This window comes from Talpa occidentalis, unplaced genomic scaffold (genome assembly GCF_014898055.3).
Source record: "Talpa occidentalis isolate TD23 unplaced genomic scaffold, MPIMG_talOcc4v2.1, whole genome shotgun sequence".
In the NCBI taxonomy this organism is placed as follows: Eukaryota; Metazoa; Chordata; class Mammalia; order Eulipotyphla; family Talpidae; genus Talpa; species Talpa occidentalis.
In genome coordinates this window covers 91,592,009-91,606,679 of record NW_026555331.1, presented here as the reverse complement: position 1 = coordinate 91,606,679, position 14,671 = coordinate 91,592,009, and the positions used below count along the sequence as shown (strand labels likewise).

General features: G+C 36.2%; 1 protein-coding gene across 1 annotated transcript in view; it reads left to right on the top strand.

Annotated features, from left to right (window-relative positions):
• The window catches only part of THSD7A (thrombospondin type 1 domain containing 7A), a 420,185-nt gene that overhangs the window by 244,892 nt on the left and 160,622 nt on the right, over positions 1-14,671 (top strand). Inside the window, exon 5 of the mRNA XM_054692399.1 lies at positions 14,227-14,382. Within this exon, the coding sequence (XP_054548374.1) occupies positions 14,227-14,382 (156 nt within the window). The remainder of the gene's footprint in view (positions 1-14,226; positions 14,383-14,671) is intronic.

Here is a 14,671-nt window from a genome sequence, read left to right as displayed (position 1 = left end):
AATTATTCCTGGGTTTCAATCCAAATGAACAAATCAGAATTTCTGAGCCTGCTACCCAGGATTCTGCTTCCTTAAATATGACTGCAGAACTGGGACTGAGAGAGGGGGAAGGAAGTAGAAACAAAGGGGAGAGAGGGCCTCTCTCCTCTAGTGGTGCAAGGGGTTAAGCACCGCACCGCGCTATGAAGCTATCATAGCCTCTGCAGCAGGAGTTTGATCCCTGGCCAAGGAGCAACCCACATGGCACAGCAGACCTCTCCTGACTCGCCCACTGCTCCCCTCAGCAGTGTATTTCAGTCTATCTGCTGTTCTGTTCCCCACTCTGTCTCTGGTGAACCCTCTCACCCCACCCCCACACACCTCTGGCCTATACCCCAGCTCTTGTATGCATAAATAAATAAATCTTTAAAAAAAAAAAAAAGCAGGTAGAGAGGACCCAATGGTATAGGGTACAGGGATGTGGATGCTCCAGTGGATGGGGTGTGGTGATATACATCTGAGGAGGTGTAGCCTGTTCCCCTGATTCATACACAGTGCTATAAATCAATGTTATCTTTATAAAAAAAAAAAAAGTCTCACACCACCCCGAACAATTGTTTCATTTACTGAAAACTGAGAAGTCATTATTATCAGGTGCAGCATGGATCAGGAAAGTCATGAGCCTACTCCGCAGACACAGGAACCAGTGATTGTGTCCCACTCAAAAAAAAAAACACTCCACTGATACATAATAACATTTTCTAAAAGTTGATTAGTGACTTAGCAATGTTTGCCCTTTCTCATTTAAGAAACAAAATAACATTTAAATAACCTTAGAAACTTTACTATTTTTTTTCAAGTAGTCTTAACCTGAATTTCATGTGTCTTATGTGTGGGGTGAACACTGGCCCTCCTATTGCAGCCTAGTAAAGGGGGAACATTCAAGTGTTGGATACTGTTATTTATTTAATCTCTTAATTGAGGTAACATTGGTTTACAACACCACATGATTCAGAAGTATAGGATCACACCCCTCAGATGTATAGAAAATAGTATTCAAATGACAAATCCAGCAATTATAGTCCTGATCTGTCAATTCACCTGGCAGCTATAGGAATGAGTAGATAGTTGGAAGTGGAGCAGGGCAGGATAGAAATGGCCCTATAGGGAGGAAAATATTGGGGATTTCTGTCAGTTGGAAATTTTTATCAGACATAGAATCCTGAACTTCTGAAAGGCAATGTGAAAAACAGACTTGTCACAATCTAAGAGGTGAAAAAAAAGGGACAATGATGCCATGACAACCAGAGTGTAGATATCAGTTGCTTACGCCAAAATCTTTGGGGTCATTCTTGACTCCTCTCTTTTACTCCCACAACCAACGTCTCAGTAAATTCTTATGGCTCTACCTTCAATATTTGTATGACCATTTTGCCTCCACACTTACCTCCTGGTCCAAACTACTATTTCTTGCCTGTGTTACTGGAATGGCTCCTAGCAGATGTCCTTTGAGCTGCCCCTCCCCATCTCTCCAACCCCCATCTCCACCCCTGCCCATTAACTGATTCTCTACACAGCCCAGAGCAGTAAGCATTAACCCTTAAGTCAGGACATCTCTCCTGCTCAAAGCCCTAAAGCAATGCTGCAGTTCATGCCAAGCAAAAGCAGGTCTTCTTGCCCTACCCTTTGACTCCTCCACTCTAATCACTTAGGCCTCCTTTACAGTTCCTGGAACCCTGCCTGGAATGCTTCACCACCACCCGCCCACCCCAACATGTGCTTAGCTAATTTCATCCCCTCCTTTTAGCTTTTTTCAAATCTCAATCTCTCTCTCTCTCTTTCTCTCTCTCTGGCTATTGGTAATTGACCTCTTTAAAAGTGCAAACAACCTCTCCCCACACCCTCCAAGGCTCCTTCCTCTGATCTTGTTTTTTTTGTGATGCTTTCCACCTTACACCATAGTATCCATATGTATGTACATATGCCATATGTCATTTAGTAATTTGTTCAGTTTCTCTTTTATTTTGTTTCTCTAGTGCCACATAGGACTGCAAGCTGCAAGAATCTTATCTGTTAGGTTCACTACTAAATCCTAAGCCCCCTGTATGTACCATAGGCACAGTGCCTGGTACAATACAGGTGCTCAATAAACATTTCTTGCGTGAATTAAGAAAATATTCTCAAAGTAGACCTGATCTTGACAAAGTATAAGGGACAATTAGGAAGAATTATAATGAACTAAATAAAGCAGGTTAACTATAATAAAAATCAGATCAAAGATAGGTAAAAAAGAATGATGTGAGCCAGAAAATTTGAATAGGCCTGGGGCCAAGAAACTCATTATAACAAGGCTCTATTTGCAGGTGATACATAATTTTGAGGTTCTAGTTCAAGGCCATCCATAAGTTATGCTTAGGGTCTGTGCCTCAGTGTTCCAGGTTGTATTTTATTTTTTTAAGACTTTAGGAGGGGGCCTCCCCTGGTGGCCCAGGTGATTGAGTGCAGTGCTGTGAAGCTGTCTTCAGCCTCTGCAGCACTGGTTAGACCCTGGCCAGCCGGCAAGGGTCCCACATGGCAAGGCAGACCTCTCCTGTCTTGCCCGCTGCTCCCCTCAGCAGTGTATTTCATCAGTCTGCCTGTTCTGTTCCCCTCTCTGTCTTCTGGTGAATCCTCTCACCCTCCCACACATCTGGTCTATACCCCAGTTCTTGTATGAATAAATAAATCTTAAAAAAAAAAAAAAAAAAGACTTTAGGAGGAAAAGCCATAAAACTTCTCCCAGTCTTGTGGCAAGTTCATTCTCAGTCCATGCAATGATCAGAAAATGGGACTCTACAACTAGAATTCTGGAAATGGAAAATTGAGAAAACACTGGAAAAATTTGAGGACTAACAAAAAATATCATATTGGAGATATTAACTTCTGTTTGTTTCTAAACAAAGTAAATTATGGTCAGAGTAATAGTGGCAGCAACAATGCTGTGGAGAAACTTGAGTGGCTGAAAGTGTAGCAAAGTTTTCTTTTTTCCCAGAAGGACAGAGAAGAATTTATAAAATGTGCCAGTAAATACGGTTACACACTCTATTAAGTTTATTTCTTTTGTAGTTTTCCAGTGTTATACACTGAATTATGTGCCCAAATCTCATGAATTAACATGCAAGCCCTCAATGTAACTTTTTGTTTGTTTGTTTCTTGATTTGGAGATAGGGCCTTTAAAGTTAAATTAAGTGCATTCAGAAGAATGGGACCCTAATCCAATATGACTGGAGTCCCTATGAGAAGAGGAAGAAATGGCAAGGTTGCTCACACACAGAAAATCCTTGTGAGGACACAGCACACACTTCTGGTGGGCAGCCAGAAGGCTTCAGGGAAGCCAGCTGCTCTAGCACCTTGATCTTGGACTTGTACCTTCCTGAACTATGAGAAATTACAGGCCACCTAGTTTGTGGTACTTTGATGTGGTAGACAATTGGCTAATACAGTCAGTCATCAGAATACTTATTTTTGGAATAGCTCTGCAAGCATGGGGTGTTGGTTGTACACTTTATTTGATTAGCTATTCAAATCCTTTTTCATTACTTTAAAACAAGCATTGCAGTTAATCAAAAATTCTACTTGCTATGGTTCTACATTATTACATCATGTATAGCACAGGTTCCAAACTGCTTGCTTTAATAAAAAATACCCATGTTATTTTCCTAGTTAGGGATCTTAAAAATGACAATTTGAGGGCCTCCCTGGTGGCACAAGGGGTTAAGCACAACACTGCGAAGCTATCTGCAGCCTCTGCAGCACAAGTTCAATCCCAGACGCCCAGGGAGGTGACCCACATGGCGCAGCTGACCTCTCCTGTTTCACCCGCTGCTCTCCTCGGCAGTGTATTTCAGTCAGTCTGCCTGTTCTGCTCCCCACTCTGTCTCTAGTGAATCCTCTCACCCCCCACGCCTCTGGCCTGTGCCCCAGTTCTTGTATGCATAAATAAATCTTTAAAAAAAATGACAATTTGAAAAAAACTATAGGGGTGTTGAAAGATTTCAGTGTGAGTTTCATACTGACTATTCTACATGTCCTGGTTACTTTTCTTTTTTGCTTTTTTCTTTTGTTAAAGACTAGGTGGGGGGCAACTCCCTATTTGCAGTGTTGCAACAGATGGTACATCCCTGTAGTAAAAAAGTGATGCCCTCATCAAGCTGTTGATACAATTTGTGAAAATTAAATCTGAACAATGACTGGCATTAATATGAAGATCTGTATTTTAAACAACCTCACATATTTTTAAATGTTTTTGCTTTATACAAATCAGGTTTGGTGAGTGAAATTATATGATATAAATTTACCCCTATCAATATTTACAAGGAAAGCACCAAATTCTTTATTTGCATCAAAAGACACGAGGATTGTGGTTTTCTAGGCAATCTGGAACTGGCATATATTGGGGGTTTTCACTTCTCTAAACTGACCAGTAGAATATACAAATGAGAAAACCCTGCATCAAGTCTTGAAAGGAGGAGAGAGCCCATCCAGGGGCTAGACCCTTAAAGGAGTATCTACTTGCTAACATGGTATCGATGTAAAAGGAGCCAATGAAAAGGACTAATCCTTGTGAACATGGGTCAATTAACTGGGAGAAGCAGAAAATGACCCTGACAGGACTCCCCTGTCTCCCTAACTCAGCAGAGAGAAGGCTGGAGACGAGCAATAAAAGGCCCTTCACTGGATGCCCTCCTAACTGCCAGCATGCAGCATTCACAGCAAACCAGCTGCAGAGTGGGTTGAGTCCTTTATAGAAAAAAGAAGTCGGTCTTGTCCATATTTTTTACAACCTCATTAGTATGCGTGTGCTCATTCTTTCTCCACCATCAGTCTCTTCGGCACCCATAATTGGGAAGTTAAAACTAGAGTATAGAGCAAAGTAGAAAAGAAAGAGGACTGATGTCTTCTTATTTTAAATTTAGACCTAAATAACCTTTATTGAAATAGTTAAAAAGCACATCATTTAAATTTATATAGTGTATCCAGTGTAAATTCTACTTGCCTAGACACCAAAAATAGAGCAAGTCTAGACCTTCTATATTCTTATGAAAGAATAAACAAAAAAATCAAGAGACTTGTGTAAAAATAACATAATTCCAAACACAGGGACCACTCAGATAGCTGCTCTAAAATATTCTACACACATAAAATTTAATGTTTTGTGACCTCAATCAAATGTTTTCATCTGTGGCTTCAACATGGTTCAAGAGGTTATCCAAGCAGAAAGCACAAGCAAGCACAAAGCGGAAGCAATCTAGGGTCAAGCAGGAGGCCTAGCGCTGAAACTCAGGCTTATGAAGTCATGAACTTCACAGAAGTAAAGATGAGTTCCGTGGACACTGAAGACATTAATTATGATGTAGAGAATGAACTCAAGAATTATCATGCATACTTCCTAAATAACCCATATAATGGGTTAAAAGAATAAAAGATTAATCAAAACAATCTCAACAATGAGTTAATCATAGCCAGAAAGGTCTGGAAGTGAACTTGGAAGCACGTTGTTAAATATCAATAGACAATTTTCAATCATTGTTTTAAATAAGGTTACAAAATTGATTAAAGAATAATGTATTATCTTAAAAACAATGCCTCATCGTATTAAAAGGAATATGATGAATTTTATGTTCCCATTAAATATACCAGCCTGAGGAAGACAAGTGAAAATAAATTTCTGTGAATAAAGTTTAATTCAAAAACATCTTCAAAAAGCTCTAAGCAATCACTCATACTCATAGAATTTGATTAATTTTCAGAATAAAGACTATTTGCTTGACATCAATTCTTGCGAGTGAATTTACTGTGTCTCTAACTGACCTCTATGTAGGTGTTGCATAAGCCATCAATAGGACCTTTTTAGAATTAAAACTGCTTTCGTTAAGTATACTCTAAATTGCTACCACACACTTATAATAATAAGGGAGGAAAATCACAGTTGCTGTTGCCTTTGGTCTCATTGCACCCTTTAGTTCTTAAGGCAGTGACAGGAATTTGCACAAAATAAGATATTTAATATTTGCTTTAACTGACTTGACAACAGACAAAAAGGGAAAAAAAATCTGATTTTATTTCTAGGTCTTTGGAAATCCCATTTTAGTCAGACACCTTATATATATTGATGAGATTTGGTCATTTCCTATACAGCAATTAAGATTTAATTCTAAGAGAATTTGCTTGTAATTGTGAGTTAGCAATCAAATAAGAACAATGAAACCAATACTATTTCAAGAAAAAGATTTTCAGGAAGAACAGTAGAATAAGTATATACAAGACCAGGAGATTTTGAGTGTCTAAAATGCTTGCCCACTTTGCTACATGGAAGAATAAATGATTATACTTACTGCATTTTCTCATCTTTGAACCCTAATATATCTTTTGAATGAGTATGGAAGACATGTCAACTTACAAATAGGTCTGAGGTAGACTGATTGGGGGATTTCTGATTTAAACTATTTTGAGAATGTAAATGTACATTTCCATATTAAATTTTAATAAATACACATGTATGTTTTTCAGACATTAGAACAAAAATTAATTTAGTTTTAAAAACTGATACTAAAAATGGTTAAGAACCTAAATTGTTTCTTATTAAGTACTGAAGATTCACTTTCTAGATGAGTATAATAAGTCCTAGTTCCTGCTGTCAGCCCCTACATACATACACACATTAGTAAACAATACAGTGTTTTAAAGCTTATGTGTTCTAGTCAAGTCATCCTTTCTTTATAGATTTCTTGGAGAAATGGGGAAGAGCACAGTTTTTACTAATTGTCACAATATAGCATGACAAACTATAGAGGAGCCTGGTCTCTGAAGGACAATCCTAGTGCCTCTGATTAGCTGTGTGACCTTGGGCAAGTTACTTAATTTCTCTGCACCTCAGTTTCAGAATTTTTTAATTTGGGATTACAATTTTAACTACTGCATGATATTACAGGGAGGATTAATAGGATTCATTTCATAAATTGATGTGTTGGCTCCTGTTATCAGCATAAGTGCAAAATATTCCACTTCAGTAGTAATTCACTTGAACAGCCAGTTCTTGATAACTGGAAGAATTAAAATTTAGTTTCCATTCCCATATGGAGCACAATAATCAAAATATTTTTCATTGATAGACATTTAGTGTTGATTTTGACTATCTTGATAGCCTCCTTTTGTTAATATTTTAATATTGCACATTATATAAATAACCCCTATTAACTATATTTTTAATACATTATGACCTATTTCAAATGTATGTGTGTATTTCTTTGTGTTTATATAGATACTGCATATTATTGAAATCCCTTCATGTATCCTTCCAAGATCACATGGAGTGGTGAGATCATAGTAGTACACACTGAAGATCCTAGAACCAAACTGCCTGGATGTAAACCCAAAATCTACAATTTTGTGACTATGTGACTTTCAGAAAGTTACTTAAATTCTCCATATGTGGTTCTCCTTCTTGGGGATAATTGCCCCCACCTACATGGAGGTAATTGAAATACCTATCCCATGGAGTTTTGTGAGAACTATATGAATTCATATTTTTAAGTACTTGGAACACTGTAACATTGCCTGACACACGATGAATACCAATAAGCATTTTTTATTAAATAAATCACATCCCACTCCATCCCCTTAATGGTAAAATACTGCTTTGTCCTTAAGATTAGGCACAAAGTAGCTGCAGGAAATTCTTGCTTTGTATCTGCATTTCTCATTGCATGTCTTCTTATCTAGTTGTGGTATTGTACTGTAATTTTGTAAGATCTTACAACTGGTTAAAAATGTGTCATGGTTACACAATTGAACTTTGAAAAACACAAGCTTAAGGTGTGCTGTCCACTTGTATGTGGATTTTTTCCTATTCTTGTATTCCTTTCTCAAAGATTTAACCAACACGGGGGGTGTGGGTTGATTGAATGGATGATTGCAACACAGAGGATAAAATCGGAATTATTCTGATTTTCAGCTGGGAGAGGTCAACATCCCTAACTCCCAGATTGTTCAGGGATCAACTGTATAGATTTGCTGTGAATCTAATATGTGTGAATCTACAATTGTCTTAAAATACTTCATTTAAAAATAACTGTTCTAAGTTTTATACAGAGGATTATTTTCAGGATACCTCATTGACTACATTGCTAAAAACAAAAGTCTTATTTTTACTCCCTTATAATGAATTATTTTACATTTGCCATGCTCCAAATATACACATACAAAAAGTAGTTCAGACCTATAAAAATGCATCAACCTCTTTTTGGGTGGTTTATTATCCGGAAAACAAGTATATACTCTTTTGTGATGTTGTGAAACTTGCAAAGTAAATATAATTTAATATCTTTTAAGTCATACAAGAATAATAGTTTCTCCTTTATTTTCAAGGTATCAATGATAAAACTTTTAGAAAAATCTAATATATATTAGATTTTGTTAGATAGTAAGATTATTCAAGAATGATGAGTGGGTCATTTTAGAAAATTCAAAATCCCAATATTTGAGAATATGGAATAGGAATTACATCCCACAAATTTAAACTGGAACTTTTAGAACGGTCTCCTAGGTCTATCCTTTATTTCATTTCTTTAATCACACTTATTGCAGATAACTTTGGGCAGAAATGTATTGGGCATAGTTTTTGAGTTGCTCAGATGGTATCTGTGATTTAAATCAATCTATATTTGCTCTATTTACAAGAAAACCTAAAATGAAAATCATCAAAGGAATAGATTCATATACAAAAACATACATACTCTCTACCCACGCTTCTCTGATCAATGAAAGAAATATAAATCCTAAACATCTATAAAATAAGATCACTGTTGATTTAGTTAGCTCGACAGTTGTGATATTGAGAGTATTTTGCTTCAAGCAATACTTCCTTGAGCCTTTCTTTATTCATTTTACCTCTCTTTTAGTAGCTTAAGAAGATTTAGTGACTTTGTTTTATTTGAATCATTCAAAATACACCAAAATCTAAAATTAAACTTACAAAGAAGTTGCCAGGTATTGGAAATACAATGTGTTAACATATTTTTTTTGACACAACCTTTCCCTCCTAAAGTGTCTAGCTTAAATATGAAGTCAACTTTCTCAGACTCCAATAGCATTCACAATTGTATAACCAATAGTTTTTATAATAAACAAGATTTCTAAGGCAATAACCCTAAGGTTTAAAGTTACTTTTGATTATTTTAAAGAAAATAATGTAGACTTCTCAGGTAATTCTACACACAACTAATTTAAATGATAGTCTAAAAGAGTGTACGAGTGAAGAAATTACATATGTTAATTTTCACTTTTATGGGAGATTTTCTGTGTACTCTAGACATCTATAAGTCTAGTTTCTCCAAAGAAGCAAAACAATAGGATGGATGGATGGATGGATGGATGGATGGATGGATGGATGGATGGACGGACAGATGGACAGACTGAGAGACAGACAGAAGATTTATTATAGGAATTGATTCATTGATTATGGGGGTGGAGCCACTGATTTTTGGCTTTGCTTTGCTAGAACCAGGAGCTCTGATGGTCAAAGGCAGGACAAGATGGATATCCAAGCTCAAGAACAAACCAGAATTCATTCTTCACCTTTTTGTTCTGTTTGGGCTCTACCATTTATGTTGAGGACTGTCTTTCCTCAGTCTGCCAATTCAAATATTAATCTTCCAGAGACATCTTCACAGACACATTTAGAAAATGTTTTACCATCTGGACATCCCTTAACCCAGTCAAGTTAATACATAAAGTTAGCCATCACAATACATGTCTGTACCATTAAAAATAATTCATTTTACTGTAAAATGTGTATCATTGATGTAAGGTTATTTTTATTTTCAGAGATATGAAGATTTCTTTCTTTTCTTTCCATCAGTGGGAGACCAAGAATTTTCACTGTTGGAAAGCCATAAAATTAATCAGTTTTGGCTTTGGCTGATGTTATGATGCACATTAATAACTATCATGATAAAACTTCAGTGAGAATGTTCCAGTGCTCCATTCTAAGCAAATTAGGAGTGTTCCATCATTTATTTTCACTGTAGCATGTGTGGAGAAAGTAGATTTGGGAGACAAGAAAGATAATTTAAATACTCCTAAGAGAAAAAATCTGTAGAACATTTTCAGAACTAAAAAACTGTGGCAATAAAAGGAGTTAATATATTTAAGTAGCATTTATGATTGTGTATATTTGTATATTTAGAGACTTGACTAATGCACATGTAGCCTGCTGTTTGCCTTAAAGTTTAAAGTACAAACATATGATTCTGTGTCCTTTGGGTAAATACCTAGGAGTGGAATTGCTGGATCATATGGAAGCTCTATCTTTAGCAGGTTAAGGAATCTCCACACAGCTTTTCATAGTGGTTGGACCAGTTTGCACTCCCACCAGCAGTGCAGGAGAGTTCCTTTTTCTCTACATCCTCACCAACATTTGTTGTTGCTAGTTTTTTTTAATATGTGCCGTTCTCACTGGTGTAAGATGGTTTCTCATTGTAGTTTTGATTTGCATTTCCCTGATTACAAGTGATACTGAACATTTTTTCATATGCCTCTTGGCAATTCACATTTCCTCTTTGGAGAAGTTCCTTTTTATCTTTTCTGCCCATTTTTTGACTGGATTATTTACTTTGTTTTTGTTGAGACTCTTCAGCTCACTGTAGATTTTTGTGATCAGTCCTTTATCATTAGTGTTGTGTGCAAAAATTTTCTCCCAATAGGTGGGGTGTTTCTTTGTTTTGGATACTATCTCTTTTGCTGTACAGCAGCTCTTTAATTTGACGTAGTCTGAGCTGTTTATCTTTGCCTTCACTATCACTGCTTTGGGTGATGAGTCTTTAAAGATGTTACTGAGGTGTGTGTCATGTAGTTTTTTGCCTATATTTCCTTCTATATATTTTATGGTTTCAGGTCTTATGTCTAGTTCTTTAATCCATTTTGAGTTGTTTTTTGTGCCTGGTGTGAGGTAGTAATCAAGCTTCAATCTTTTACATGTAGCGACCCAGTTTTCCCAGCCCCATTTATTGAACAAACTTTCTTTGCTCTATTGCCTATTCTTTGCTCCTTTGTCAATGATTAGTTGACTGTAAATCCACAGATTTATTACTGGATTTTTCTATTTGGTTCCATTGATCCGTGTGTCTGTTCTTGTTCCAATACCATGCAGTTTTGATGATTATGGCTTTGTAGTATAGTTGGAAGTCTGGGAGTGTGATGCCTCCATTTCCTTCTCTTTTCTTTTTTTAGGAGAGCCGTAGCTATTTGGGGTTTTTTGTGGCTCCATATGAATTTCATCAATATTTGTTCTATTTCTTTGAAAAATGTCATTGAAATTTTTATAGGAATAGCATTGAATCTGTAAATTGCTTTTGGTAGATGGTCATTTTGATAATGTTAATTCTTCCAATCCATGAGCAGGGGATGTCTTTCCATTTCTTTATGTCTTCTTCTATTTCTTTTAACAGTGTTTTATGGTTTTCTTTGTATAGGTCCTTTACCTCTTTTGTTAGGTTTATTCCCAAGTATTTGATTTTTTTTTGTTTCAATAATAAAAGGGATGGTTATTTTGATTTCTTCTTCAGATTTATTGTTTGTGTAGAGGAAAGCTACTGATTTTTGTGTGTTGATTTTGTATCCTGCCACTTTACTAAACTGATTAGTTTAATTCATTTTTCTGTCAAGTTTTTGGGGTTCTCTATATATATTATCATACCATCTGCAAATAGTGATAGTTTGACTTCTTCCTTGCCTATTTGGATTCCTTGTATGTCTTTCTCTTGTCTTATTGCTCTGTACCCGTATGTTTATAGCAGCACTATTTACAATAGCTAAGCTATGGAAACAACACAAATGCCGAAAAATAGATGACTGGATCAAGATGATGTGGTACATATACACAATGGAATATTACTCAGCAATCCAGAAAGATAAACTCATGCAATTTGCAGCAACATGGATGGAGCTGGATGGGATCATGCTCAGCGAAATAAGCCAGAAAGAAAAAGAAAAATACCAGATGGTCTCACTCATAGCAGGAATTTAGGAAACCTAAATAAGAGAACAGGAAAAAGACTAATTATAATAAAATAAAAATCAAACAACAAGCAACTATAAACCTGAGATACACTGTGGTGGGGGGAGGGAAGAGTAGGAAGAATTACAGTCAAACTAAGGGGAGGTGGAATTGTATGGAGACTATAACCAAGATGAAAATGCATACATTGTGCAAAAATGAAAAATGATGTAAAAATATATAAAAGAAAATTTTATTATTTTTATTATTTTTTTTATTTTTTTAAATAATAAATTTTATTTTTATATTCCACATACAATTGCAACCCCCCCATTCTGACCCCAATCCCTCCCCTCCCGCCCCCCACCCCCCAAAAAGTGTCTCTGGTTCATAGTTTTTTGTTGATTTTGATTTTCACTTTCTTATAGTTATTCATTTTCCTGGTCCCTTATTTAAGTTTTCTAGATTCCTGCTATGAGTGAGACCATCCAGTATTTTTCTTTTTCTTTCTGGCTTATTTCACTGAGCATGATCCCTTCCAGTGCCATCCATGTTGCTGCAAATTGCATGTGTTTATCTTTTTTGAATGCTGAGTAATATTCCATGGTATATGTACCACATCTTCTTGATCCAGTCATCTATTTTTGGGCATTTGGGCTGTTTCCAAAGCTTAGCTATTGTAAATAGTGCTGCTATAAACATAGGGGTGCAGGTGCTCTTTGGAATTGATGTTTCTGTGTCCTTTGGGTAAATACCTAGGAGTGGAATTGCTGGATCATATGGAAGCTCTATGTTTAGTAGGTCGAGAAATCTCCACAGAGCTCTCCATAGTGGTTGGACCAGTCTGCACTCCCACCAACAGTGCAGAAGAGTTCCTTTTTCTCCACAACCTCGCCAACATTTGTTGTTGCTAGTTTTTTTAATATGTGCCATTCTCACTGGTATAAGATGATATTTCATGGTAGTTTTGATTTGCATTTCCCTGATTGCAAGTGATGTTGAACATTTTTTCATATGCCTGTTGGCCACTCACATTTCCTCTTCAGAGAAGTTTCTTTTTAGCTCTTCTGCCCATTTTTATAAAAGAAAATTTTAAAAAGAAAAATAAAAATAAAATACAAACATACCTTTAGTATTTTCACTTCTTAAAATACTTAATTTCTTTATGAAGTTCTACATATAATCCCATGCCATTAGAATTTGTAGTCCTTTCACATAAAGAAGGTGAAAATTATATCAGACCTCTATTATTTCAGTCCTTTGTGATACAGATATGGGCATTTCAAATTGTCAGAGGGAAAAAGGAACTACATTTTACTAAAGATGATGCATTTCCAAGATATTTACTTTCTTAAAATTTTTATAACAAAAGTAACTATAATTGTATATTGCATAATATACAGTTAAAATTGGTGGTTCTCTCTGCTTTTTATATTACTTCAAATATCATTCTTACTGAATGATTTTAACCAAAATTGTTGACACATCCTAATATTTACTGTCAAACAACCAAACTATAGACATCAAAATAGAGAAGCAAGGGCAAGCAATATTTACCCATAGGTCACTGGTCAACTGAGGCATGAGATTTGGATTCTGAGATTTGGATTATGTATTACACATAATATATACTGTAAAAGTTCTGAAAAGTATCTGGTGAGTTAGGCAGCTAGAGTTAGATGGCAATGCCCCATTCGGCGGTGTGAGCTCTTTCTTCCTCAGATTCACCAGATCTCAGATCTCTATAGATCAAAAGGGAGGGGAGACTTTCAAGACTTTCAGAAACCACTCATGGACACTTTCCATGTATATTAAAGCTATTTTCCCCTCCCCCCGCACTGTATTGAGTCCTCTGAAGCACATTCTACTTTCTTGGAATCTAACTAAAGTGTTTTGGAGATAAAATTAACCTGATTTATTCAGTAGGAAAGCTAAGCTCAGTATTATTAGGAGAAGTGTTAATATATGATAAACTATGGTAAAGGTCATCATCAAATAATGTGCAGAATTTCTATGCCACTTTCTGTTGACTACTTTACGCTGTTTTTTTTCCCTACTCCTTTTATTCTCGGGCTGTAACAAAGATGCACAGAAATGTCTGACTGGCATTTTTTAATGTTTTCTTTCTCCACACATAGAAAAAATCATACTGTTGACTATAACAATTTCTTTTTGTTTAATTCTTAAGGGATTTTTGTATTTTTCTCCAACAGTTTCAAAACCAGTGGACCTGAAATCATGCACAGGGCCTGTCCCTAACACTACACAACTGTGCCAGATTCCCTGCCCTATTGAATGTGAGGTTTCGCCTTGGTCAGCCTGGGGACCTTGTACTTATGAAAACTGTAATGATCAGCAAGGCAAAAAAGGTATGTTATATTAACATGACATGCTTGAAACACCCATCAATTGAGTCAAAAAACAATGAATTATTTAAAAAACGCTGCTCTCTGTTCCTTGTGGTTATTCGTTTGTGATATTTACCAGAATGGTTAATGGTATTGATTGCAAAAGATGAATAAAACTAGCCTCATGATAGTACCAGAAGATTAGAACCGCAGAATGTAGGCCAAATGCTTGTTAATTTAGACAACAGATGGAGAACATCTGAGGCAGTTTGTACAATGGTTAAGATGAGCTATAGTGTCAGACTGACCT